The sequence below is a fragment of the Apus apus genome, chromosome 18 (genome assembly GCF_020740795.1).
Source record: "Apus apus isolate bApuApu2 chromosome 18, bApuApu2.pri.cur, whole genome shotgun sequence".
NCBI lineage: Eukaryota > Metazoa > Chordata > Aves > Apodiformes > Apodidae > Apus > Apus apus.
Genome location: NC_067299.1, coordinates 6886496 through 6914493, shown reverse-complemented (window position 1 = coordinate 6914493; position 27998 = coordinate 6886496). Strand labels below are relative to the sequence as shown.

The 27998-nt window shown below is 56.3% G+C and overlaps 1 protein-coding gene across 1 annotated transcript; it reads left to right on the top strand.

The window, feature by feature from the left end:
* The first annotated feature begins 229 nt into the window (after positions 1-229).
* On the top strand, positions 230-26977 carry SH2B2 (SH2B adaptor protein 2). Its single transcript, XM_051635992.1, has 10 exons — positions 230-269; positions 1787-1929; positions 11614-12501; positions 15607-15708; positions 19483-19574; positions 21842-21936; positions 22466-22648; positions 22764-22957; positions 23530-23701; positions 24173-26977. The coding sequence occupies exons 3-10, from the start codon at positions 11641-11643 to the stop codon at positions 24484-24486; spliced, it is 2013 nt and encodes a 670-aa protein (XP_051491952.1). The 5' UTR covers positions 230-269; positions 1787-1929; positions 11614-11640; the 3' UTR covers positions 24487-26977.
* The last annotated feature ends 1021 nt before the right edge of the window (positions 26978-27998 follow it).

The following is a 27998-nucleotide window of genomic DNA, read 5'->3' as shown; positions in this document are numbered from 1 at the left end:
CCGCCCCTCCCCAGGCAATGAGACCGGCGGGGACGGGGATGATCCCAACGGTGGGGTGCAGCCCCCCTAACCCCCCTAACCCCCCCCCCCCCTTGGTGGGACCCCGGCCCGGTGCGTTGAGCTCCGTTAGAGGTTGGGCTGGGGGAGCGGGACCCCCGGCAGGGCCGGGCGGGGCCCTTTAAGGCGGTGGGAGGGGCGGTGCGGGGCGGTGCGGGGGGCAGCGCCGGCCCCCCGAGCCCAGCGCAGGGGGCAGCGAGCAGCGGGGCCGGGTAAGCGCATCCCTCCGGTACCGGGGGTGGGGAGGGAAGGGGGGGAGGAAGGTCCCTTGTTTTCCTGCTTATTTCCTTCCCGCCCCCGCTTTTTTTATTTATTTATTTATTTATTTCTTCTTTTTTTTTTTTTTGAAGGAGCGGAGCCCCCTTAGGCCGGGGTCCTCGCTTGCAGCGGGAGCGAGGAGCTTCCCCCCCACACACACCCCCATATCCCCCCGCAGCTCCGGGCAGGGTGGGGAGAAGCCGGGGGGGGGAGGGGTTGTTGGGCCGCCCCCTCCCCGAGGCACCGCGCTGGGGGCTCCGCACAGGCGGGTCGGGGGCTGCAGCCGCCTCCTCCCGCTCCCCCCCTCCATCCCGCATCCCGTCGGGGTCCCTCCCCCTCCCGGTGAGCATCGCCGCTGCTCCGGCCGGCCCGGGCCCCGCGGGGCTTGGGGAGGGGGCGGGGGTCGGTGCTGGGGCCCCCCCGGGGCAGGCAGGGCTCCGGGAGCCGAGGTTGGGGTCCCCCCGGGCTTCGGGGGCCTATGGTGGGGTCCCCTCAGGGCAGGCAAGGCTCTGGGGGCCGATGTTGGGGTCCCCCCAGGGCAGGCAGGGCTCGGAGGGTCGGTGTTGGGGTCCCCCCAGGGGAGGCAGGGCTCGGGGGGCCGATGGTGGGGTCCCCCCGGGGCAGGCAGGGCTCGGGGGGTCGGTGTTGGGGTCCCCCCAGGCAGGCAAGGCTCGGGGGGGGGTCGGTGTTGGGGTCCCCCCGGGGCAGGCAGGGCTCGGGGGGTCGGTGTTGGGGTCCCCCCGGGGCAGGCAGGGCTCCGGGGGGGTCGGTGTTGGGGTCCCCCCGGGGCAGGCAGGGCTCGGGGGGTCGGTGTTGGGGTCCCCCACGGGAGGCAGGGCTCGGGTGGCCGATGGTGGGGTCCCCCCGGGGCAGGCAGGGCTCGGGGGGGTCTGTGTTGGGGTCCCCCCGGGGCAGGCAGGGCTCGGGGGGGCAGCTGCCGCGGCCCGAGGGGCTTGGGGGAGGAGAAGCTCGCCGGGTCCCGGCTCCCCCCGGGGGCGGAGACACAGACCCCGCATGGATGCTCTTTATTTTCTTTTTTTTTTTTTGTCAGCATCATTGTTTGCCGGTGGGGCTGTGCTGGGGGGGCTGCAGGTTGCTCTGGGCCCTTTGCCGTCCTTCGCTTTCCCCCTTTTTCCCCCCCCAAGCCGGGTCCTGCTCAAGAGCTGAAGCAGCAGCAGCAGCACCGGGGCAACCGGTGCCTCCTTTTCCCCGGGGGCGGGAGGAGCTCCGGGGACACCCGTGGGGCAAACGCAGCTCCTGAGCTTCCTCCAGCGGCTGCTTCACTGTTGAAGGCCCTTGGGAAGCAGAGGGACTTTCTCCATGGCCCTTCTGCTTGTTTCTCCTTCGAGTGTGCTGGCCAGGCTGAAGCGCAAGAGAAGCGGGGCTGAGGGCTGAAGTGTGCCCGAAGGAGATGCTCTGGGGACTGTTGCACTGGGTTCAGGGCTTGACTGTGTAAAACTCTGCCTTCCAGGCCCCCCCGAGTCCTCCTGGTCCCTCTACTTCTGGTCCCTCCCTTCTACTGTCGAAATTCATCCCTATGAAGTTATGCGTTTGACCTGGAAGAACCGTGCTGCTGGCACCTCGGGGACCCTGTGAACTGGAACGGGAGAGGAGGTAAAACCATTTTGACCACCCAGCACCTTGCCCAAAACCCTTGGAAGGCCCCGCCACTGCTGCTTTGGTGGATTACTCCAACATCCCCTCCACCCGTTTTGGTTTTGGTTGTTGGGAAAGGGGTGGAGAAAGGACCATGGGTGCAATGCTGGGCATCAGGGGTCGTGGTTCTCATAGGGATTGTGCTCCTTAACCACCCAGGCTCCTCTGAAATACTCAGCCTTCCCCCCCCCTGGGCCCTCAGCCATCATGGTTGCACAGACAGGTGGTTGTGTGCTGCCAGGAGATGTGCTTAGATGGGGTGGTCAGTGCTCTTGGACCTCTCCTCTTGTGTTTCTTGATGTTGTTTCACAGAGTCCCCGTTGCTGTAAGGCTGCAGTGCAGCCCAGGGTGGCCACTGAATGATTTCTTTCTAAGAAGAAAAGTTACATAATTCTTGCAGAGATGTTCCAGCCTGTTGACATGTGTTTGAGAAGGGTGTGGGTTTGCCTGCAGGTGTCTGGTGTCCCCCCCTAAGATGGCCATTATTTCTGTGCTGTCAAGTTGGACAAGTCAGTCCTGGGGGCTGCAGGATGGAGCTCCCTCTGTCCAGCTCTGGGCAAGGCTTTGGGGTTAAATTTGCCACTTTCATGGAGGTGTTTAGATGTGTAGATGTGGTGCTGAGGGACATGCTTTAGTTGTGACCTTGGATATGATCAAGTTCGACTTGATCTTAAAGGTCTTTCCAACCAGAACAACTCTATGATTCCTTGAGGGCAAGCCCCTTGGTTGGCTCAGGGGTGCTGTGGTTGCTGCAGTTACCTCTTCTGGCTCCTCCTCTTGACAACCAGGTCTGTCCCCTCCTCTCCTGGGCTGTTGGGAGCACATCTCATGCACCCTCATGGCAAGGTGATCTTGTCCAACCTCCTCGTATCCATCCTCCCTGCAGGTAAATCACCCATCTCCTCAAGGGCTAATGCACTTCCTCTTACCCCTCATCTTCTGCCCCAGGGCAGGCAGAGAAAAACCCCATGATGGTTGCACATCTGTTGCTCGTGCTGAATCAGGCTGCCTGGGACACCCTGGGGCAGTGGTGCCATCCCTGCTCTTCTCCAGCCCCAAGGCCAGCAGAGCTGCTCCTGGCAGTGCTCCCCTCCAGGCACACCCCCACCTTGGTGCCCTCATTAGCCCTCAGCTGTTTGCCCTGCCCAGGAATGCCACCGAGGTGATGAGATAAGGGCTGGAAACTTGTGCCTGGCTCAGCACTCTGTGTCCTCATGTGAAGGGAGGAGAAGGGAAACTGGGGACACTGCCACTGCAGGGAGCACCTCCCAAGCTCTCCAACTCCCAGGAGTTACAGGTTTGAGTCCCAGCTGGCTCCATCATAGTGGAGAGAAGGAGGAGTTATCCCTAAAGGGGATAACCTGATTTTTGATAAAGAGAAACCAGAAGGGCTTGGAGAATCTGCTCCGTGGGGGAGTTCCCATGCTGCTGGGTGCAGGATCTGGGCTTGGGGGAGACTCAGCTGGAGCTCTGCATCCATCAGTGCCTACAGGTGCTTACCATGTGTCAGAGAGGGGGGCTGGGAGATGCATGGCCATTCCAGGCTCCCATTGGGAAGACAGGAGCAGATCCTGCCTTTGAAGTCCCTTCCAACCCAATCTATAATCCTAGGTTGGTGCCCTGATAGCCTGGGTCCTGGCAGCATTTGGCACCCAAGACCCCAGGGCAGAGAGGGGCTGTGATGGCACATAGCAGGGTTGGGACCCCCAGGAAGGAGGCTTGGGGGAGAAGTTGGACACAGCCCCCAAATCCCTCCTCAGTGGTCGTGGCCACCACGCAGGGTATGAAGAACTGTCTGCCCAGGAGCTCCCCTGCACAGCAAAGGCAAAAGGAGATATTTGAGGTTGAATCTCCAGCCAGGGATTGCAGCCCTAATGAGACATTTTGGCATTGCCTGCTTGAGGAGGGGGGGGGGGGGGGGGAAGGGAGGTGTTTCAAAGCCCACTGGAATTTTTATGAGTTGTTTTGCTTAATACACCACTTAAGCAATTAGCAGTGATTGTAGCAGTCCTGGGTAAGACACTGGGTAGAATTGAATTTCCCAAGCTCAGATACCATTAGGCAGCAGTTTGATGCTGTTTGCAGGCGGGTATGAGGCAGTGATGTGTGTGGGGAATTAGATCTGCACAGCAAAAAAAAAAACCCAACCAAACCAACAACAAAACGTAATAAGAACGTTTCCTGCAGATCTATCTAACTTTATCCCATGTTTATTCTGTGCTATAATTGAAAACCCATCTTGGGGGTTCTCTCCCCTGATGAAGGGGGATCCCCGGTGGTGTGCCAGGCTTGGAGGTGCCTGTGCTGTTCTGCTTTGGGATGTGCTTTGCTGGGCATCCAGCAGGCTGGGGGAGTTGGGGTGTTCAGCCTGGAGAAGAGAAGGCTCCTGAGGAGACCTTAGAGCACTTTCCAGTGCCTGAAGGGGCTCCAGGAAAGCTGGGGAGGAGTTTTGGACAAGGGAAGGGAGTGAGAATACAAGGAGGAATGGATTAAAACTGGAGGAGGGGAGATTTAGGTGATACATTAGGAGGAAATTCTTTAGTGTGAGGGTGGTGAGACACTGGAACAGGTTTGCCCAGGGAAGCTGTGGATGTTCCCTTCCTGGGATGTTCAAGGCCAGGTTGGATGGGGCTTGGAGCAACCTGGGCTGGTGGGAGGTGTCCCTGCCCATGCAGGGGGGTTGGAACTGGATGATCTTAAAGGTCCCTTCCAACCCAAACCAGTCTGTGATCATGCACCACTGACCCACGCTCTGACTCCCCAAAAGCACCAAGGAGCCCCAGCGACTCACAGGGCAAGAGCAACCTCTTTAAAGAGTTTGCACTTGTTTTGGGAACTGCCCTTGGGTTTGTCCTGCAGGGCTTGCTCTTGAAATCCCCTGAGCTTCAAGGGGTGGTGGGTGAGCAGCGAAATCTCCTCTTCTTTGGCATGTCTGAGTCCAGGATGGGTCTGTCCTGAGGTGCAGGGTCAGTGGTTAATATATAACAGGTGTGCGTGACACCGGGCACCCCCTGGCACCACGGCCAGCCCTCCTGGAGGTGGGTGTGCTGATGGGTCTACAAGGGTGGGAAGCTGAGAGGAGAGGAGGGTTTTGCTGTGGGCTGAGGGCGGAAGGAAATGTAGGCTTAGAGAGGGAAATGTGAGATTGCTTGCTTGGGGACAGGGCTCCGGCCACTCCTCTGCTATTGTGGTGGTTAAAAATAGACTTTGGACTGGTTAATTTTTTGTGGGAAGAGCCCTGGCTGGAGACAGGCAGGTGAGGTGGCACCCAGGCCAGAGGGAAGGGACAACAGCCTCTCACCTTCTCTACCAAAAGCTCTGTTTAAAAAAATAAATAAATAAACCCCTTTTATTTATTTTTTGGGGGAGGGTGGGGGGGAATCAGGGAGTGTCATTGCTTCATCTCCAGACAGGCTTGGGTGGTCTCCAAGCCCCTGTGCTCATGACACCCAGCTGAAGCCAGGCTTTGCACAGCATCGTGGTGCTGCACCATGGGGACCTCTCTCCATGGGTGACGTTGGCACCCCTGGGGTCCCAGGCTAGTGTACCCCCATCAGCAGTGTGCTGAGTGGCCTGGGTGATGCTCCAGCCCCGTGCATGGGCTGGCAGGGTGGCTCCCTGCAAGCTGGATGGAGTTACTCAGGGAAGAGATTATCTAAGATCCAGTAGATCTTCTCTATTAACTTGTCTCTGTTTTCCAGCAGCTGTCAGCACGGGAGGGAAAATGTACACTGGGGGGGGTGGGTTTCTCCCCCTGTGCTGGGCACTGAGGAGGCTGCATCTCGAATTCTGGGGTCAGTTTTGGGCTCCTCATGATGAGAAGGACTTGGAAGGGCTGGAGTGTGTCTAGAGAAGGTCAGTGGAGCTGGGGAAGGGGCTGGAGCACAAGTGTGAGGAGCAGCTGAGGGAGCTGGGGGTGTCCAGCCTGGAGACCAGGAGGTGAGGGGAGACCTGCTGGCTCTGCAGCTGCCTGAGGGGAGGTTGGAGCCAGGGGGGTTGGTCTCCTCTTCCAAGGAACAAGTGATAGAACCAGAGGAAAGGGGCTCAAGTTGCACCAGGGAAGGCTGAGATTGGATATTAGGAACAATTTCTTCATGGAAAGGGCTGTCAGGCCCTGGCCCAGGCTGCCCAGGGTGGAGTCCCCATCCCTGGAGGGGTTTCCAAGCCCTGGAGATGGTGCTGAGGGACATGGGGCAGTGGTGGCCTTGGCAGTGGCTTTCTCTTCCTGAGCTCAGCCACTATGTCTGGTTAAAGCTCTGATGAGTCATGAGGGCTGGGCAGGGTCCTCGAGGTGGCAAAGGAAGCTCCTGGGAGGAGATCGCTTGGTCTTTACATGCTTCAGGTGTCTGCTGTGGCAGGAGGGGTGTCAGCTCCGTGGCTGGTGTGTCCCCATCCCTTTGGGCTCTGGCAGTAAGAGCAAAGATCATAGAATCCCAGAACCGTTTGGGTTGGAAAGGACCTTTCAGATCATCAAGTCCAACAACCCAGCACTGCCAAATCCACCACTAAACCACGTTCCTCAGCACCACATCTAGATGTTGTGCTTCCTTCCCTTCTGCCATCAGCTCTGAGCCCTGCATGCTGCTGGTGCCCACTGTCCCTCAGGGCAGTCCCCATCCCACTTTTAGCTGTTTTCCCATCTGCCCGGGCAGGCATTGCCAACTGCCAGAGGGGCTGCCTGCCAGGAGCATCACCTCTCAGCCTGCTGCTGGGGGGTGGCAGGAGGTATCACCTTGCTCTCCAACCTGCTCGTGACTCGGGGATCTCCCCTGACCCAGCACGCTGAGGTCAGGAGCTTTTCTGGGGGAGCAGGTGTTGGGTTTCCTCACTCCCTTCCCATGGGATCGTCAGCCGGGGCTTTGAGTGGCATCGATCTTGCTGGAAACCAAACGGAGCAGCTTGTTGGAGCAGGGCAGCTGGGGCTGAGCTGGGGATCTCCTGCCCCATGAGCCAGGGCTTTGCTGCACCCCTTTCCATGCAGGCTCTTCCTCTCCAGCCCTTCCCTGCTCCCAGCCAGGCACAGCTGACCCTGTGCCTGCACGGATGGAGGGGTGCAGCCTTTTCCTCTCCCAACCTCGGCCAGGACTTTTTTTTTCCCCCCCTCCAAGGAATTTTGGATCCCTTTGGCCCAGCCTGGCATCGCAGCACCCGGCAGAAGGGAATCATCTCTTTATTAGGGTTGTTTCCTTAAATAAAGCCCTGGGAGCCAGTGCTGGGCTGGCTGTTCCAGCCATCCCGTGACCGCTGTTGGGGTTATTAACACCTCATTAGATGTTGGTTCCTCCCCGTGTCTCCGGTTCAGCAAATCCTGGTGGCTTTGTCGTTACTCCCCCAGCTTCTGCTTCACCAGAGGCTCTTTTATTTTTTTTTATTATTTTTTTTTTTCATGGTCTCTTGCACTTCTTGCTGACAGTTTAAATTTCATTTCTTCTTGAGGTCAGTAGCTTACGTCAACTTTCAGATGTTTCTACTCGTGTGTGCCGGCACGCGTCCCCAGAGCAGGGGACGTGGCTGGTTGGGAGAGGCTGTCAGGACCTCACTGGCTCTTGCCTGCGATTGCAACCTGGGTTTCCACTTGGCTGATTCCCAGAAATTCGGGTTGGTTTTCTTTTTCTTCTTTCTTAAACCTTGACTTGCTGTCCCGAGTGACAGCAGGGGCAGGGCTCTGCCCTGGGAGGGGTCTGGGGAGTTGGGCAGGTGGGTTTGAGCCCATCACCAGCCTGGTGGTTTGGTTGCCACTCTGTGGCTTCTCCTTGACAACAATTCTCATTTTATATATTAGAAATCATATATTCTATGTCTCTTATAAATATATTTATATAATATATAATATACAATCGTATGATATAAATATATCAATAATAAAAATAGCAGTATAATATTAAAATAGAATGGTATCTATTATATATTTATGTTTTATAAATATATATTATATTTTATATATGTCTGTCCTCTTGTGTAACTCAGGCCAGGGACCTGAGGCTGTGGCCCCTGAGCCAGTTCTGGACTCAGCAGGTAACACCTCCTGCTGCTAGAGAGGGTACAGCAAAGGGCTATGAAGGTGATTAGGGGACTAGAACATCTGCCTTAAGAGGAAAGGCTGAGGGATGTGGGTCTTTTTAGTCTGGAGAAGGGAAGGCTGGGGGAGGATGTCCCCAATGCTTATAAATGCTTAAAGGATGGGTGTCAGGAGGATGGGGCCAGTCTTTTTTCAGTGGTGCCCAGTGACAGGGCAAGAGGTAACGGGCACAAACTTGAGCATAGGCAGTTCCACCTAAACATGAGGAGGAACTTCTTTCCTGTGAGGATGACAGAGCACTGGAACAGGCTGCCAGAGGGGCTGTGGAGTCTCCATCTCTGGAGACGTTCCAAACCTGCCTGCATTCCATCCTGTGCAACCTGCTCTGGGTGAACCTGCCGGGGGGGTTGGACTAGGTGCTCTCCAGAGCTCACCTCCAACCCCTAACATTCTCTAGTTCTGTGATTCTGTGTTCTGCCTCCTTCAAAAGGTGTTTGGGAGCACCCTGTGGCCCTGGGTAAGCTGGGTCGGAAGCAGATGGCCCCTGCTTTCCAAAAAAGCAATCACAGATTTGCTGTTTATTTTCATCTCGAGCTTATTTTCGTCTCCGCTTCCACCGCCCTGCCCAGGATGCTGTCGGTGGCATGAGAAGTTATTTCAAGAAGTGGGGCAGGGCATGGAGGGGAGCAGAGGCACCCAGATGAAAGGTAAATCTACAGAGATAATTGGGAGCCTGTTTCCCAATGAAATCGGGTAAATACACGGGTGCCAGGGTGGCAATGGATCCTTGAGGGGCTGCCCCAGCCCCCCTGCCTGCTGCCAGCCTCTCCCATGAGGTCCCAACGGGGGGCTCACAGACCTGGAGATGTGGCACAGGGTTAGTAATCCCCCTTCCACCCCCTCAGCCCTGCCAGCTGTCTCTCCTCTAGGCTTCATTTTTATAAATTGGCCTTTTAAAGTCTGTCATCTCCGTGCAGATGAAAGGAAGATGCTGTGAATCCTCTGCCTGCACGTCTCCCAGCCAGAGCCTGGATGCAGTGCCTGGGTGATGAGGCTTTTTTGTTTGGGGCCTTATCTTTTCTGAAGTGTCTTTTCTATCATTTTAGTGGCTTTTTTTTTTTCCTTAATCTCTCTGAGCACATTGCATCTTGGCTTTTGCCACCCTTCAGTTCTGGGCAGGCCCTGCTCCATAGCACTGGTCCCTCCTGGAGGGATGGGTGGGGAGCAACGTTCTCCCCACATCCATGGGGGGCAGAAATGACACTATCAAATCCCTGGGGCTCAGTGCCTGGGCAGAGCTGAGCTGCTCCCTCCTGGCAGATGCAATTAAACCCATCGCTGTGGGGTTTTCTCTTCCCCCACCTGCCTCCCCCCAGCCTCTTTCTACCCTTTTCCCCTTGCACCATCTCCCTCTCCCTTGCTCTTGCCGTGCCTGTTTGGATCAGCAGGGAGTTATCTCCCTTTTCTCCTCGAGCATGAATACTCCTGTTCCCTTGCTTGGTGCTGGGGAAGCTCCCAGGAGGGTGGTGAGGAGCCAGGATTGTGAATTTCAGAGCTGAAGGAAGGGCAGGAGCTGCTGCTGCGTGAGCTGAGCCTTTAAATTCTCTGCTTGGTGATGGATGGATGAGAGGGAATTGCATTTGCTGGGCAGGTAACACAACAGCTTTGCATTTTCTGCTGCTTTCCTGGGGAAAATTCAGACACTGTTCCTAAACTGCAGGGATGAGTTGTTTTTTTCCCAGCTGGCATGGATCCCTGAGAGCAGGACCCGCTTGGCTCTCGAGGAAAGCCCTGTGATGCTGGGAAGAGCCTCGCCAGGGATTTCTGCAGGGGCTGGAGCTCTGCCATGGACTGGTGACAGCTCTGTGGGACATGAAGGGTCAGCGTGGGTCCCTGATGGCCACGTGTGTGCCCTGTCCTCACTGCCACCCTGGCACAGCTCGGGTGCTGAGCAGCATCCCCATCCTGAAAGCAGGAATATGCCGTGTGTGGGGCAGAGATGCTGCTGAAGGGAAAACTTTGTGGTCCTTACGAGACAGCAGAGAGGCCAAGCTCTCCCAGTTCTGGCTGTCACAAGCCATTTGGGGGTTTCTCTTCCCATCAGGTACTTCTGTTGCATGTGCGAGTTTCTCCTTGCTTGAGAGGAGCCATTTCAAAGGACAGAGGTGCTCCTGGAGAGCTCTGATGTCTTGTGCTGGTGGGTCCAGCAGTGCCTTGTCTCCATAGGGATGTGCTGGGGAAATGGCAACAGGCTCCTGGTCTCTGCTGCTGCTCCATGTCACAGCCTTTGGGGCTCAAAGGGGTCTGGTGACCCCCATGGTTGGGGTCTGGAGGATGAGGAGCAGGTTATCCCAGTGCCTGCCCCAATCCTGGGGCTTGTGCAGCTCATCCGAGTGGTAATTAATTATTGGCCAATTAAGCTGCTGGCAGGTGCTGCTTGGGATTTATTAGCAGCATTAATCCCTCACCAGCAAAAGAGCAGTGGAGAAGAGCAGAAGACTGAGTGTGGTCAAGCACTGGAACAGGCTGCCCAGGGAAGTGGTGGAGTCACCATCCCTGGAGGTGTTCAAAACATGTGTAGAGGTGGCACTTTGGCACATGGTTTAGTGGGCATGGTGGTCTTGTGTTGGCAGTTGGACTTGATGATCTTAGAGGTCTTTTCCAACCTTAATGTTTCCATGCTTCTCTTCTCTCCAGTGCCTGAAGCTTAGTGGGGAGAGCAAGGGGTGTGAGCTCCTGTGTGGCTCCAGCAGCTTAACTTGGTCTGATGGAGATGTTACTGGGCAGGGAAAGCTCGGCCATGGTGGGGGGACACCAGAGCAGTGCCTGTCCCAGCTGAAGTGTCACCTGGCTGAACAGGGTCTGGGTTATAAACCTTGGGAATGAGCAGCTCTGGCTGAGCCCATCAGGCTCATCTTTGCTACCCAAGATCTGCGTCTCCTAACAAAAACCAAACCAAAATTGATGTGGCAAAGGATCAGGGCAGAAACAGGGATGGAGAAGGACCAGCTGCCGGGTGCTGCAGGGACCCACCGCTGTCCTGGGATGCTCGGTGCTCCCGCACCCAGTGGGAGAGCTACCTCAGAACACAGGCAAGAGAAATCCTGAAGGCAAATCCCCCCGGGCTCCTCCGGCTGGGGACTCCTTAGTGGTTTTATGAGAAATCAATAGTGCTTTTGCATGGTCATAATCATCAAATAAGTACAATTTATGGCTGCTGCCGAGGCCAAGATTTGCTTTTGATGTACCAGGTTGAGGGGGGGGGAACGGCACAAAACCACTTTCCTTTGCCGTTTCCCTTCTCTCTGGGGTTGCAAACCTGCACCGTGCTGGAGGGAGAGGCTCTCCTGGGTGAGGGACCTGGTTGTGCAGGGGGGGTTGGCCGGGTCCTGGCAGGGGGGGTTGGCCGGGTCCTGGCAGGGTGGGTTGGCCGGGTCCTGGCAGGGGGGCTTGGCCGGGTCCTGGCAGGGTGGGTTGGCCGGGTCCTGGCAGGGGGGGTTGGCCGGGTCCTGGCAGGGGGGGTTGGCCGGGTCCTTGCAGGATGGGTTGGCCGGGTCCTGGCAGGGGGGGTTGGCCGGGTCCTTGCTGGTGGCCACGCTGACGCTGTCCCCGTGTCCCCGCAGCCCGCCGGCAGGTGGAATGGGGCAGCCATGAACGGCGATGCCCTGTGCCAGGAGCCCTCCTCCCCGCTCCCCGACTGGAGGGAGTTCTGTGAGCTTCATGCCCAGGCGGCCGCCGTCGACTTCGCCCAGAAGTTCTGCCAGTTCCTGAAGGAGAACCCTCACTACGACACCCCCGGGGCAGAGACTTCCTTCTCCCACCATTTTGCCGCCAACTTCTTGGATATCTTCAGCCTGGAGGTCAGCCGGGTGTTCGTGTCCGACTCTCCCACCAAGTACAACATCGTGCCTTTCGTGGGGCTGCAGAACTGCCACGTCCCCTACGGGCGTGAGGTCACCCCGAGGAAGGAGGAGACATCCACAGAGTCCCTGGACAGCATGGACACCCCGTTGGGTGCCGGGCGGTACCTGAGCCCGGCCCAGCAGGCACAGGCACGCAAGGTCTCCTCTTACGGCCAGTCCCGCAGCTCGGAGGACGTCTCCATCCACTCTACCACCAAGCCCAAGTTCAAGAAAGGCTTCTCCTTGAGGAACATGAGCTTGTGCGTGGTGGATGGCATGAAGGAGATGTGGCATCGCAAGTCCTCTCCAGAGCCAGGCGCTGAGGCTGCCCCGGGTGGCCGGAGAGCCGAGAGGGAGCCGTGGCCACCTGGGGGCAAGGAGCCCAGTGACCCGCGGGAGAAATGGACCCACAAGCTGCGCCTGTCCAAGGTGCCCTCTGCCAAGGTGGAGCTGGTGGACATCCAGAGGGAGGGGACGCTGCGCTACATGGTGGCCGATGACACGAACTGTGTGGGGAGCTCCCAGTGGCAGAAGTGTCGTCTCCTGCTCCGGAAAGCGGTGAAGGTGGAAGGAGAGAGGTTCCTCCTCGAGTTTTATGTCCCTCCGAAGGTAAGTCCTGGCTTTTCTGAGCAATTCAAGCAGCAGTTGGGCTTTGCTGGAGGGTTGTGTTGTGGGGTTGTTGTTTTTTTTTCTGGTTTCCACTGCTGAGCTGTGAGAAATCCAACTCTGGTCACGAGTGGGGTGCGGTGCCAGGTGGCTGAGATGCAAACGGAGGGGACAGTGTGGTTGAAAGCCATCCAACTTGCAAGCCCCAGCTGTGCTGCTCTCTGGGCAGAGCCCTCTCCTTCCCCACGGCCCCTCGGAGAGATGCTGAAGCCTCTGCCTGGTCCTTTGGCTCCCAGATATCCTCGATCTTGGTGGGAAAGCTCATTCCCTCATCAAGATGAGGGGTTTCCAGGCTATTCAGAGGGCTTGTCCTCTCCCCGAGGTGTTGCAGGGATGTCAGACTGGTGGCCTGGGGCTGGGATCACTGTCTGGGCTTTGTGCTTTAAGTCTCAGAGGGGTTGCTAATCTTCTGATAGCACGTTGATTTTCTTTCAAAATGTACCAATTAATTTGGAATAATTGTTCATGTGCAAGGCCACCCCCAACGACAAGAGGGGACAGAAGATGACAGAAGAAGATGTTGGTGTTGCCCTCCAGGGCTGGAGCACCACTACCATGGATAGGTTTTGCAGCTCTCCTCCCTGACAGCCCCAGCTACTTCCCCTCCTGGGCAGAGGAATGCTGGTTATGATTATTACCCACAGCATCACTTTTTCTTCCTGCATCTTTTCTTCTTCTGTAATTTCAATGAAAGCTCCAACACCAGGACCCAGCTGTCGTTGCAACGTGGCCTCAGCACATCCTCCCCCCCACACACACTTCTCAGGTGCATTCCCCCTGCATGCAATGCAGGGAAACGTTGTCCCTGGTTTCCTGAGGAGAGGGCTGAGTGGTGGAGCTGTCTGCTCAAGAAATGTGGATTAGGAGACCTTCAGTCTCCTCACCACGGGACCACCTTGGCTCCTGGGCTGAGCCAAGGGATGTGTTGTGCTGCCAACCCTCACCTGGGACTGTGCCTGCTCTGCCTTCTCCTCTCCAAAGAGGAGAGGACAAACAGGCCATTCCCTGGGGCTTTGCTAGCTCTGTGTGCTGGTAATGGAATCTCAGGTTATTTAAATACCTAGGGAAGAAAAATCTCATTTACTTCATCTTCTCCAGGACTTTCCTGCTTGTGTTTCAGTCTGTAGTAGAAAAGCTGGGCCAACACAAGTGTCAGGAGTGGGGCTGCAGGTCTCTGTGTCTGCTGGACCCCTGGAGGGTGGAGTCATAGACTGCACGTGGGGACAGCAGGATAGATCATATTTTGAAACATCATTTTTCTCTTTTCCTGAGGCCAAAATGAAGCTGGGCACCGCTGGTCACTCCACACCTCTCCCCCAGCTGTCACATCTCTCCCAGTGTAAATTAAAAATATAAGCTTAAACTCAAGTGCATCTCTCTAGAGGGGACTCAGCCCTGGGATGGATGATGTGCATCATCACCAGTGGCTGCCTCAGAAGGCTTCCTCAGCCCAGGGACCCCACCAGACCCACCTGGAAGGAAACCACCACATCCATGCCATGGCCCATAGAGGATCCAGTGAACCCAGTGGTTCCAGCTGCACCAAAGGGGCCACAATCTCAGCTTAAAATGGAACAACTGCTGCTCCTAAAACATTGAAGGGAGTGCTCATGGAGGGGTTGTGCTGTTTTGGTTTTTTTTTTGGTTCATCTTGATTTGCCTCTCAAATCAATATGGAAATGATTTTATGGCAACTTTTATGAACATTGTCTGCTCTCCTGTTATAATCACACCATGCTTTGGTTTACATCTTTCTCCCCTCATCCCATCTTGCTTTCCATCTGGCAAACAATTCAGCTGTGAAAGTGGCACCAGCCTGGCACAGCTGGAGGAAAACAGCATTTTGCTTCAGCAGCCCAGGGGGTTGTTTTGTTGGTTGTTTTGGTTTTTTTTCCTAGGCCCTACAAAAATTATGTTCATGTCTTGAAATCTTCAGAGGGCAGAGCCCTCCTGGAGAGGACCCTCCTCAGGCTCACCAGTGAACCAACACTGGGTTTTCTTCCCTTTTGAAGCAGCTGCTGCCTCTTTCCTGACCTTCCTCTGAGCAAACACCAAAAGGGAACGATTCCTCAGGGCAGGGCTGAGCCCCACACAGCCTGGGGCAGCACTGGGGATTGGTGGAAATGAAATGTCCTGATGGGGAAAAAGCAGTTCCTGTTCTGTCTGGGATTTTTATTTCTTTTCCCCCCCACCAAAAAAAAAAAGGGAACTGAACCCATTGTTGGTGACCTGCAGCCCGGTGCTCAGCTCCATCCTCATCCCACCCCATACACCCAAGGCACCAGGCAGAAATTTTGGTGACTAAATCACATCTCTGCTTCCCACAGCCACAATGCTCTGAATCCCAGAGCCCTGGAGGGGACCAGCCCCTGGGAGCAGCTCCACAGGCTCCGTGGGGTTGGATTTGTTATAATTAAAACAAATATCTGGGGAGTTTGTTGCTGAGCAGAGACTTCGAGTGGGAGGCACCAGGTCCTGCCCCCCCCATCGAGGCTCAGGCGGGTGCTGGGGGCCCTGGAGGAAATTAATTTTCCTCTCTTTTCATGTAATTAAAATCCCCTGCGTGGCTAAGGCTGCTGCCTTGTAGCTCCTCAGATGAAATGTTGCTCCTGGGCTGGATAAGCGGGACATCTTCCCAGGCTGCTGCTTTCTGCACAGGCACCATCAGAGAGCACCTCCCCGTCAGGAGAGGGTTGATAGGGGAGAGGAAAAATACCTGGTCCTAGCAGAGTGGGAAGATCAGCCTGTGCTGGAACAAGGGAGAGGTTTGGCAGTTAAATGCTCTAACCTCCCTCTCTTCCACCAGGCCTCCTCTCGCTTTAATTAAAAGCGCTTGGAGTTATCAGGCACGTGAGGGAAATCAATGAGGGGTTTTTTTAATCCACCTCCCCTGGCAATAACCAGGCTGAGCTGTGATCTTGCCTCTCCCAGAAACCCTCTGCCTTGTCCCCCCGGGAGAGTTGGATTCAATGGAGTGACTTTTTTTTTAAAAAAAAACAACAAAACAACCCTTGATTTCATAATAATTCTCTTCTCCTCTCCTCCCAGGCTTCCAAACCCAAGGTGAGCATCCCGCTCTCGGCCATCATCGAGGTCCGTACCACCATGCCCTTGGAGATGCCTGACAAAGACAACACCTTTGTCCTGAAGGTGAGGGCAGGTCCTCCAGCCCCCCACCCTGGGGATGCTCTCAGTCCCCAAGGGGGTCGTTGGTTGCCTTGGTTTTTCAGAGCTGAGATGTCAACAGCGTTGGTGCTCCCCAGGGATCCCTGCCGTCCCCTCTCTGGGTTGTTTTTCCCCCCCCCACAAATGATGCAACCTCCCACCTGATGCCTGGGTATTTTGGGATCAGGCTGCTTGCCTGGCTTTCACCGTGGGGTTTTGCTTCTTCATGTCACCAGGAGATGGGTTAAATTGGTGTCCAGAGACAACCTGCGAGGGGAAGCACTCTTTGGTGTGGCTGGCTGTGGTTTTGTGGCTGCCACTGCCCCAGGCTGGTGGCACGTGGTGGCTGTTCCATTGACATGGGGCAATGGGAACGGCCGTGTGGGGCCACCAAAGCCCTGAGGATCAGCCACCACACGTGATGAGTCTGTGGGCAGAGCAGAGAGTGCAAGTCCTCCTCTCTCCAGACAGAGCTTTCCATCTCATGCCGTGAATGAGCTGACTGCTCCCTGCAGCTCTGCCAGGAGGCCCCAGCCATCACAGCAGATTGGGGGTGGACTTTGCAGGGTCCCTGCTTGGGGCGTGACATGACACTGTGATGATGGACGTGTCATTGAGATGGTGCTTCTCTCCAGCTAGTGAGACTGTGGCTCCCTGCAGATGCTGGTGGACTCGTGCCCTCCATCAGAGCTGTTGCATGTGTCCAGCTGGGAGGTCACACATGGATCTGCAGCAAATCTCTCTCCACCAAACCCAGCTCCTTCTAAAGGTCCCACACCTTCTCCTGGCAGCCTCCTTCAGGGCATCCTCCTGCCCCAGGGGCTTCTTGCTGTTCAACCTCTGCTGTGGTCAGTGTCCATCATGGACACGGAGGCTGATTCAGTTATTATCTTCTGTGCCTCAAAGACCAACTTCATGTGTCTTCTCTCCAGACTGACCACCCCAAGGTCCTCCTTGCTTCCCTTGCAGGCTCTGAAGAGAGAATGCCCCAAACCATACATGGTGCCATGGTCAGGAGCTCGTGGAAAGGATTTCTTCTCCTTTGATTGCTTCTCCTTTCTTCTTCCTCTTCACCCAGCTCAAGTTGATCCAGTTGCTTTCTTTGTACCCTGAGGACAGTGTTGACTCATGCACAGCTTGTGGGCTGGTGTAGCTCCTCAACACTTTTTGCAGAACCTCTCCAGAGTTGTGGTTCCCCAACCCAACCACCCACAGCAATTGGTGTGAGCCCAGAGCCCACCCATGCCCTTGAGCTGGGGCTGGTTTCAGCTCTTTCTTCCACCCAGCATTTCTCAGCTTCAATAAGTTCATTTGAATTCTCTCCTCATCCTCTAACACCCTTGCAACATGGTGTCATCCATGAATTGATTAGGCATCCTCACTTTGCTTTTGTCCTTGTCATTACTGAAGAGCAACACACGAGGAGAGTCTGATGTGAAGGAGCTTCTGAGCATGTCCCTCATCTTTGACCATTGACCATCAATAACCTCTTAACCATCAATAACTGCTCTTGGAATACAACTTGTTAGCTACTTGTGATCATGTTTTCTAGATCCTCTTACAAGTCTCATCATAACTGTGTCTTGCTTCCCTGCTTGCTGGACTGTCACACAGAATCACAGAATGTTAGGGGTGAGAAGGGACCTCTGGAGATCATGAAGTCCAACACCCTCTGCCAGAGCAGAAACACCCAGGGCAGGTCACACAGAAATGCATCCTGAAGGGTTTTGAAAGTCTCCAGAGAAGGAGACTCCACAACCTCTCTGGGAAGCTTGTCCCAGGGCTCCATCACCCTTACAGCAAAGAAGTTTTTCCTCACGTTGAGGTGGAACTTCCTGTGTTCTTGCCTGTTGCCCCTTGTCCTCTCAGGGGGCACCACTGAAAAGAGACTGGCCCACATCAGTGTCTGAAGTGTGGCCAAGGATGTGGCATCCCCCCATCCCTGGGGCCACCAGGGGCAGTGGGTTTGACAGGATGAGGTGGTGGCAAATCCCTGCTGGGGGCTGCAGCTCTGGGGTTCTTCCTGGGTGCCTGTGGAGGGCTGGTTTCTCTGGCTGTCGGAGGAGGGCTCTGGGCTTGTCCTCCTCCCACCTTCTGGAGCTGGACGTGCTCTCTCCACTCCCAAACAGCCCTGGTGACAGTTTCAGCCATTTCTTTAATTACCCTGGGGACTGATCCAAACCCAGGGGTCTGCAAAGGCTGAGCAGGTACCCCCACCCCCCTCTGCCCAGGGCGATTGCCCTGCTGGGTTAATTGGTTGCAATCGATCCTTCAAGTGACCCGAGGCAGCACCCAGCCCATCTGCTCCCTTCTCCTCTCCTGCCACCCCAGCCAGCCTCTGCCCTCCCCTCCTGGCTGTCAGCACAGGATGCTTTCCCCCTGTTCCAACATCCTTTATCACGTTGAGCTCGTTTTTCTGCCCCAGCCCTCCTCGCTGGGACATCTTCCCGCCACCCTTTTGCATTCCCCAGGGCTGGCAGGGGGAGTGCAGCACCCCTTGGTGTCAGGGTGCTGATTGGAGGGGTAAGAAAGGGAGTTGGGTGCTGTGGTTTCCCTCCTGCCATCCTGCCCCCAGAGCTGATGTTGAGCCCAATCCCAACCTTCACACACAACTCAGGTTACCATGGATGGAAAGAGAGGAAAGGCCTTTGAGAGAGCCCAGGCTGGAATAGTTTCAGCCAAATTGCCTAAAAATGAGCAGGCAGGGTGTCCCCACTGCCCATCACACACCAAGTAATGCATGATTTATTTTTTTATTTATTTGTTTGTTTGTTTTTTCCATTGCACAAGCACTTGCAAAACACCCAAACCCTGCACGTGCTTCCCTGGCTGTCACGTTCCGTGGGAGAGAGCAGCCTTATCTCCCATGCCAGCTTCATCCATTGCCCTCAGAAAGAGCCAGAGAGGCTCTTTTCCTCTGCTTAAACAAAATGAGGGGGTGGGAAATCTTTGCTGCTTCTCCCCTCGACCTCTGCTGGGGCAGGATGGCCCCGTGCACAGCCCCGGGGGAACAGCTCAGGTCACAGCTGAGCCCTGGGCGCTGCTCCCTGCTTATTTACAGGACAGGGATTTGGTTGTTTGTGATTGATTTAATTTGCTAGGAGGTGTCTCAGCTGGCAACGTGATACCCTCCTGGAGTCAGGGCTGCCTTGCCAGCTCGGGAACAGTGTCTAAGGGCCCTGGGAGAGATGCAGGGAAACCTGCCAGAGGCACCATGCAGCATCGCACGAGGTGGCTCCCGAGTCCCTCAGCCCTTTGCCCCATTGCTGATCTGGGGCCTTTCTGGATCCTCCCTGGCCCAGAGCTCCTTTGGGCTTGCAATTTTAGAAGCTCTTTTGCATCCTGATTTTTATTATAATTTTTTTCCCCTGTTGCAATAGGTTTCTCTCCCACCCTGCTGCAATCAAATCGGAAGCCTCATGGCTGAGCAGACAGAAAAAGATGAGAGGTTTTTAACTCGTGGGTTTAGGGGTCTGGCAGGATTTTGGGTTTGCCACAGAGGCTGTAAAAAAACCTTGTGATGCACTTGCTGACAACAGCAGAGTGGGGTTTTTCCTCCAAGCCCCAGCTTTGGTCAGGGGTCACCCTCGGACATGCCAGAGCATTTCTGTGAGTCACCCTCAGCATCCCTTTGCTGTGATGAGGGGAAACACTTTTTTTTCCCCCTGTACTAGTTAATAGCAGGGCTCTGGGTGTGCTTTGCCCTGAGGGGTGGTGAGACCCCAGCTGCAGCCTGATGCTGTCCCACATTCCCTGCAGGTGGAGAATGGGGCTGAATACATCCTGGAGACCATCGACTCCCTGCAGAAGCACTCCTGGGTGGCAGACATCCAGGACTGCATTGACCCTGGGTAAGGCTCAGTAGGGGGGAAGTGGTTTGTGGGGGGGCCAGACTTGCTACCCAGCTTGGGTTGTTAGCCCCGATGCAATTTTTGCTACTCAGGTTGTCACATGAAGTCCCTGAACTGGCATCAGCAAAAGCCTGGAGGCACAGTTAGCAGCCTGTGTGTCAGAGGTGCAGCCTTGCAGGGGCCTGGCCACTTGCTCACAGGTCACCTGGGAATGCAGCCCTCAACACAGGAAGCTCCTAACACCCACCCTCTGAAGTTTTATCCTACGTTTGAGCTATTTTCTCTGCCTTTTTCCAGTCCAGCATCCACGCTATATTTAAGACTCTAGTGGCCAAATGGATTTTTGTTTCAATCCCTGTGCTATTAATGCTGTCATTGCAGTCACAACTCTGCCAGAACTTCTCATCTGCTTTTTTTTTTTTTGCATTGGCCCATGCATTGGGTTGCTCTCTCTCAGGAGGTTTGTGTGCCTGGCACTGCTGCCCTTGCTCAGCCAGCCCTGGTGCTGGGCAGGCAGGATCAGCCCTGGCTCTCCGGGGAAACCCCAGCACTGCCCTTCTTGGCACCATTTTGGAATAACAAGGTGTTCCAAGCTTGCTGAGGTGAAAACCTCGAGCAAACCTTGTTTCAACAGGGCCTTGGAGAGGCTCCAGCTGGCTCTGGGTTGCTTTTGCCCCCTCGTACCAAAGAGCTGTGGTTTGGGTGCTGCAGGGCTGGTCACAGCATCTCGCAGGGAGGACGCGCGAACGGACCCCGGGTCTCTGCTCCTCCAGCTGCTTTTTAAAAGATACGTAATTCCAAAAAGGGGCTGGTGAGGGAGGCAAGGCTGGGAAAAAACAGCCCTTTTTCCTCACGTTTTGGTGCTGCTTTTCCAGCTGGGGCCATGGCCGTGCTCACCTTGAGCCTCTGCAGGAGCCACCGGCAGCTTCCCAGCCTTTTCTGTTTGCTCAGCACCCGGCGCAGCCCCGCGTCGGCCTCCGGACGTGACTGTAAAGCAAATAATAATGAACTCCAGAGCAAATACTAATGAGCTGTTTAATACACTGACACACACACACAGAGTCCCAAGAATGAATTTTCAATCATCTCCTGATGCTTTTGCCAAGGGCTGCTTGCTGGAGCCGCCACATCAGCGCCCGGCGACGGCTGCTTTTTCTTTTTCCTGCAAAGCGCTGTTGGTTTGGGTTTCCTTCCTCCCTTCTTGTTTTTAACGGGCTGCAGCTGAATGATTCCCAGTGGCTGATTCACTTACTGGCCACTCAATAATTCAGCAGCTCCCTGGTGAGTTGTTACCACGAAGGCAGCCGCTTCCTCGCGGCCCTTTGCCCACGTGGCCGCCGTTAAGCAGGAGAAGTCGCCAGCAGCGCCGGGCTTGTGCCAGCAGCTGGGCACAAAAATAGGCTAAAATGGACTAAAAATAAGCTAAAATGAGATAAAAATAGGCTGTGGAGCAAGTGGGATTGTGTAAGGGTGCCAAAGTGCACGGGCAGGGATCGGGCAGCGGGGATGGTCCCCGTGGGGGCTGCACTGCTGTGGGCCCCCTGTTGTTCCATTCCCACTCGTTGTCTCTGCTCTGGGCCTCCTGGTTTGGGGTTGTTTTTTGGGGGGGTGTGATTCCTGTCAGCTGGTAACTGTGTTGGGGAATTTCCTCCCTGGGGTGGAAGTTCAAACTGGCAGAGGGTAGATGTACACTGGAAGATTAGGAAGAAATTCTTCCCTGTGAGGGTGGTGAGACACGGGAACAGGTTGCCCAGGGAAGCTGTGGCTGCCCCATCCCTGGCAGTGTTGAAGGGCAGGTTGGATGGGGCTTGGAGCAGCCTGGTCTGGCGGGAGGTGTCCCTGCCCATGCAGGGGGGTTGGATCTGGATGATCTTTAAGGTCTCTTCCAATCCAAACCATTCTGTGGTTCTATGAAGTTAGTGGTGGGAGTGTGCGTGTGTACGAATGCCTCGTAAAGCAAAGTTGGTCACCATCCAAACCAACAAGGCTGCATAAAGCACTGCAGTGTGGCCCAGGCAGTGAGGGCTTTCAGGGGTTTAATCCTCTGTGCTGGTTTCTCACCCCTAAAAAGCCATGTTGTTTTCCAGCTGCTCTGCCTCTTGATTCTGCAGGCGCTTCTGTTCCTCCAGGAGGAAGTGTTGGGATGTGCTCCCAGATCACAGCTGGAATTTTGTTCGGTCGAGTCCCCATGCAGAGGTGACACTTGGAGCATGTCTCTGCAGCGTGCTGACCAGCATGTGACCATTTTCTCTGTGCTCTTCCCCCAGGGACAGCGGGGACGACATCGAGCTGGCGTCCTGCGCGCAGGGAGCCTGCCTGCCGGGCAGGGTGTCCTCCTGCAGCTGCGAGTTCCTGGCTGATGGTGAGGACATATATCTGGGAAAAAACACCTGCTGGGGAGGGTGGGCATTTCCAGGTGCCAGCTCAGGTTTGGAGGGGGGAAAGATCCCACCAGAGATAAAGTGAAGAAGCCTGAAGCAGGTGTATATGTGGATGGATCTTCCTCCACCCACTGCCTTTTGCTTCCTTCTGCTTGTCCCCCACCCTGCCCTGATGTTCCTCCCATACACCCTGACGCATGCAGAAGATCAAGCACCTGTCTGCAGGCACTGGGGTCCCTGGGTCTCCACAGTTTCCACCTGCACAGCCCCAGCTTGTTGCCATGCCTGACCAAGGGCATCCATGCCCTCTTTCCTGGTTGGACCAGGGGAAGGAAACCCAGTACAGGTGGAAAGGGAGCTCGCCAAGCTGTGCCAGGGCCATAACCCAACCCTGAGATATCTCCAAGAGGCAGGAGTGCTCCAACGTGGTTGCTTTCAGAGCAGGACGACCCCCAACCTTGTCTGGTGATGCCAAGCCATGAGCCCATCCCTCTGCAAATTCCTTTCCAGATGTGCCCAGGCCACCAGACAGATGTCCTCTGCCCGGTGCTCACACCACCACCACGGCCACCGCTGTCCCCACACCCCACAGCAGGGGCAGGGACTCCCTGGGGGAGCTCCTCACCCACATCCCACTGGAAAGCTTCCTGCAGACACTGGAGTCCTCCCCCACCACTGGTGGGCACCTGACAGGTACTGGGATGCAGGCTGTATCCCCAGCACCTCACTCCTGGGGGTGCATGGAACGGAGGGGAGGGGTGGGGAGATGTCTGGGTGCTCCCTAAAAACCTGCTGTCCCCGTGGCCAGGGGAGGACAGCGAAGCAGAGGCCGAGATCAACCTCTCCAACTTCCCCTGGTTCCATGGGACTCTCTCACGGATCAAGGCAGCTCAGCTGGTGCTTTTTGGGGGTGCCCGGAGCCACGGCCTGTTTGTCATCCGGCAGAGCGAAACGCGGCCGGGGGAGTACGTGCTGACCTTCAACTTCCAGGGAAAAGCAAAGGTGGGTGTCCCCTGCTCCTCCTTGAAGATGAGTGCCCCCCTGCTGGGGCTCTGCAAGCCAGTGGTTGTTGTGGGGTTACCCCAAACATGCCATCTCTGGAGGAGCTGCACCCTGGCAGAGCAGCCATTGGGACCACCTGCCTTTGTCCCCCAAGAGCCCTACAACCCACGTGTAGTTTTCTGCTGGGTTCCTCTTGTACCAGAGGGCACACACTGTGGAGGAATTGAGAAATAACTGCCCAATTTGGACGCTGGTCCTGCAAGAAGTAGTTCAGGTTTGTGTCACCAGGATTGCAGCTGCAGCCCCCCCCCGCCCCCAGCCACCTTTCTCTGGCTGCTTCTGTACGGTGATCATCACCAGGAGGGGCCAAAACTTCTGGGGCTGCAGTGAGTGGGGTTTTGCAGGGAGCACCCTGGAGACCCTCCTGAGCAGGCAAGGGAGAAAAGAAGCCCTGTGTCGTTAGGAGCCAACCTCCCTGCTCTGATGGAAGTGACTCCCCTGCGGATGGCCAGGGCGAGTCTCAACCCTTGCAGCCCCCAGCTGGACCTGCTGTTTCCCCCTTGCCCCTGCAGCACCTCCGCCTGTCGCTGAACGAGAGCGGGCAGTGCCACGTGCAGCACCTCTGGTTCCAGACCATCCTGGACATGCTGCGCCACTTCCACACCCACCCCATCCCGCTGGAGTCGGGCGGCGCCGCCGACATCACCCTCCGCAGCTTTGTGGTGGCCCCCAGCCCCCTGCCCGGTGAGAGCCAGGGCTGGGACACGGGTGGGGATGGGTGGACAGGTTCGTGGTTTGGGCTGGGATCTCGTGTTGGATCCAAAAGGGATGAGCCCTGGGTTTCCCCCCACACCGCTTCCCTCCCGAAAGCTGCTCTGGAGGTGCTGGAAGGGGGTTGGTGCCTTCGTTGGAAGCGGGCAGGGAGGAGCACGCAGCAGCAGTGGGCAGTGCTGGGGTGTGCCCTGGGTGCGGGTGTCAAGTCTCCTGGCTCAGGCAGGAGAGGAGCAGAGGGCTGGGTGGGCTTCGATGGGGCTCAGAGCACCCCGCTGTGCTGGGAGAGGGTGGGCAAGGAGGGCTGGGGGGGGGAGGGTGAAGGATGGAGAGAGCGAGCAAGGGAGAAAACGCCAGGGAGGGAGAGCGGGGTGAAGCCCCCCCCCCCCAACCCCCGGTAGCATCAGAGGGGTCAAGCTCGTGTCTCCCCCCCCCCCTTTGCAGACGCCGTCCCCCCCCCAGCGCTGGTGCCGCCGCTGCCGGGCTGCCGGCCGGACCCGCCGCTCCCGCACCACTTCTGCAGCCCCGCACCCGCTGCCCCGCCGGCCCCACCGCCCGCCGAGGGGGCGGCCGCGGCCCCTCCTGCCACCGGCCCCGCACCCTATCACCGCTTGGAGGGTGCCCTGGGTCCCCGGAGCCGCAGCGACAGCGCGGAGCGCCGGCCGGAGCCCCCTGCAGCCAGCGCCGAGGACTATCATGAGGCTGATGGGGCCCGGAGCCGGACCCGGGCGGTGGAAAACCAGTACTCCTTCTACTGAGCCCTCTAGGTCTTGGGGCTGGGCGGCAGGGGGATATGGAGCACCCGTGCCCCTCACCCCTGCACCAGCCTCGCCACCTCCTCCTGCCACCAGCAGCAATCCAGCCCCAGGATCTTCTCCTTGCTCCCTGAGGCTTTTGGGGAGCTGTGGGTGGGTGGTGGGTGATGGGTCCCAGCTGGACCCGGCGCCAGCCCCGAGGTTGGGGCAGCACCTGGGGGTTTGGGAGGCTGAAGGAGTCAGTGCCATTTCAGAGCTTGCAGTTTCTTCCCTTTCCTTCTGGACCAAGAGCTCTCCTGGGGCTGAGCTGGGCTCCCAGCATCTCCTCCAGGAAGGATGTCCCACCTGGGATGGCAGCACCAAGACGTGATGGGCTTCTTCCTCCAGCCAAAGCACCTTGGCACGTCCCCTCTGTCTCCAGCGTGGCCAGCATCTAGCACCACCACCCTGCAAACCAGCTGCCAAAGGGCTCTGGCATTTTGGGATGATCAGGGAAGTGGCAGATCCCCAGATGGAGGATTTTCTTGCACACCTGGATCCGTGCTTCTGAGAGGGCACTGCTGCAGGGCTGGGAGGGTTTATCCAGGCTGGCTTTCAGGCTCCCTCTGGGACACATTTCCCACCCTCTGCCAGGAGAAGCTTTTTTCCAAAGCTGAATTAATTGCATTTAAGGAAGGGTTTTTTCCTGCTCTCCTGCCATTTCTGTTCTTTTGTCCTTTCTCTCCTTGCTGTGCCTGTGGGAGAGTCCCTGGATAACCCCTTTACTTCCTTCCTCTCTTCCTTGGTTTTTCAAAACCTCAGCTCTCTGCAAGGGCATCAGCTCAGCCTTCTGCCCTCTCTCTGTGGCAGCTGGGCAATGTTTTCCACTGCTCAAGGCAAACCTTTAAAAATGCAACAACAGCCCCACTTTGCATCAGTTGTTAGTGATTGTGAGTGTCTGGGGGGCGTCAGGCAGAGGCAGGAGGCTCCAGGTGCTCCACTGGGTTCCTGGGGATGAAAACACTCAACACCATTAGATGCTGTTGAAGGCTGGTTTTGTCTTGCCTGAGAAACAGAAATGCCCAGGAAAAGTGAAAGGAATGAGGCTGCTGCAGGTGGGTGAACAGCAGCTGACACAGAGGGTCCAGGTCAGGCTGGTGGTGTGTGACAGGATTTAGGTGCAGTGACAGGATTACCCTCACTGATGGCTGAAGTCCCTCCCCAGCAGATGTAAAACTCAGCCAGCCGTGGCTGAAGCAGCACTGCTGCCAGGAAGGACCAGGCACTGCAGTGGTCACTGCTTCCTGGTGGCTTTCTGCTGGACCACTGCAGCCACGTGCATCTGAAGCAGAAACAGGAGCTCACCCTGGAAGAGAGAGCAGAGCAGAAACCTGCAGTGGCCAGGGAGGGACTGTGTTGTCCGTGGTTTTCCTGCAGGTCAGTGAAGTCATGAGGGAGGTTTTACAGGCCAGGCTGCTCACTGTGCCTCACGTGGGCTGGGAGACCCTTCAACAGGGCAGCTTTGCTTGCAGACAGCACATCCTTCTTGTTTTGCCTCATACAGCTTGTCCCCATGGCCAGGACTCCTGGCTCCTCGTGTGGTGGCCAAGCCTAGGTGACAGTGCTAGCAGGACCTGAGCAAGGTGGCTTTGAAGTGTCCAGGTGGGTCTCCAGGCAGGGCAGACTCCACTGTACCCAGCTAGAAGTTATGACTTAGTGCAAAGAGAGGTATGAGCCAAGCCACAACTTAGCTAAAACCCCTTCAGTTTTCCTGGAGACTTGTGGTGGGTTTGGGTTGGGACAGATGATTTTTATTATTTTTGTTAGGTGCCTTCTTTCCTGAGCTAGCAAAGTGTCCCCAGGTTTGGAGTCACTTTTCTCTCACCCTCCAGGAGGGCAGGGAAGGTGTCTCTGAGACTCTTTGCCTCCTCCCACGATGTGAGAGCTGCCTTTCTGGTTGATGGGTGCATGAGCTGAGGGCTGGTGGATCTCATGCCTCTGGCAAACACCATCTTCTCCCCAAACGCGGCCTTTCAGAGGGCAGCAGGAGTTGTTTGCTCTGCCAGGGCTGTATTTCTCCTTCCTCAGCCCAGCTAAAACCCAGCCCAGAGGAGCCTGTGCAGCCAGGAGAGGCCAGATGCTCTTGGTTGGTGGGTTTAACATGGACCTTCCTTCACACACACAATGAATGAGGAGGAACCTCTGGATGTGGCACAGACACTTGTCACCCTTGTTCTCCATCAAGGTCCTAGTGGGCCAGGTGGTTGTGGATGGGAAGCACTGCCTTACAGACCTTCAGATGCTGGCTGGATTGTTCACCTTCTGTGTCACAGGATAGGAAAAGGATGGGGAAGCAATGATCTGCAAGCAACAATGTTCATTTGTAAATAGGGAAGAGTCTGGAAGAGTTTACTGTTCTGTAGAATAAATTAATTTTATTTAAAAAAAGAAAGGGGGGGAGGGGGACACACACGACTTGTTAAACAAAAGGAGAACTCGAGTTCCAGTTTTAAAATAAAACCACTTGCAAAAAGGAGAGGACCTGAGCATGAGCATGGGGTTTGGGTGGATTTGCTATGGAAAGAAAGTGACAGGGAGGGAGGATGCTGTCGTGTTGCATGTGTGCAGCCCCCATGGCTACCTGGAGGCAGCTGGGGCTGGGCTCAGACCACCCTTCCACTGAGGATGGAGGAGAGGGGCATTTTTCTCACTGTTTGAGCAGAAGGAGGTGGAGGATGTGTCCAGGCTGGGCAGGGTTTCCTCTCCTCCCAGTCTATTTTCTTTGTCTGGTTTGTTGCTGGTACAAGTCAGAACATCTCCATCCCTGGGGCAGTGCAGATAACAGGGAACTGGGCAGCCCTGAGGAGGGAAGATGGACCTCCCTGGCCAAAGGCTGGTGCTGGCATCTCCTAGCAGCTGAGTTCTCTGTGACATGGCTTTCTCCCCTCGTTTGTCCCTCCTGGGGGACTGTGCCTCACCCTCCACCATGGCATGACTTTCTAGTGGACTCCCTTCTGCTGAGGATCCCCTGGGAAAACTGGTAGGTTGTCCCAGACCGTGCTGTCACAGCTGAGCAGTGTGACAGCCACTGCTCCCAGGCACAGCTCACACGTGGCTTCTCGGGTGGTGGAGGGAGCTGCTCAGCTCTCTCATGTGTCACGATCCATTCAGAAAAAAACATGCCCTCCCCAAAAGTCTCCAGAGGCTGTTATCCAGTCCTGGAAAGCTCATCCATCAGGAGCTGGGCAGCTGGGGAGGTGACAGCCCCTCCGGATGGAGGGTTGCCTGCAAGGCAGGCTCTGGGGGCTGTGCCCTGGGGACAGCTGCTCCTCCCGCCTGGCACCCAGCACTTCACACCTCGGGGTGTCAGCAAACTGGCTAATTATGGCATTAGTCTTGCTGGAAAAAACGTGCTTTCCTTCCCTTCCACGAGGTTGCTGGGAGGGCAGGCCTCAACATCCCTGTGCATCCAAGGCAGAGATGGAGCAGTGAGAGCAGAGGGAAGCAGCCTTGGCACACACGGGCTGGGCTGGATT

Coding starts and splice junctions, on each gene's coding strand:
- SH2B2 (XM_051635992.1), top strand. CDS start 11,641: ATGAACGGCGATGCCCTGTGCCAGGAGCCCTCCTCCCCGCTCCCCGAC. Junction 22,649..22,763: donor CACTGGTGGGCACCTGACAG/GTACTGGGATGC, acceptor CCCCGTGGCCAG/GGGAGGACAGCGAAGCAGAG. Junction 22,958..23,529: donor ACTTCCAGGGAAAAGCAAAG/GTGGGTGTCCCC, acceptor TTGCCCCTGCAG/CACCTCCGCCTGTCGCTGAA.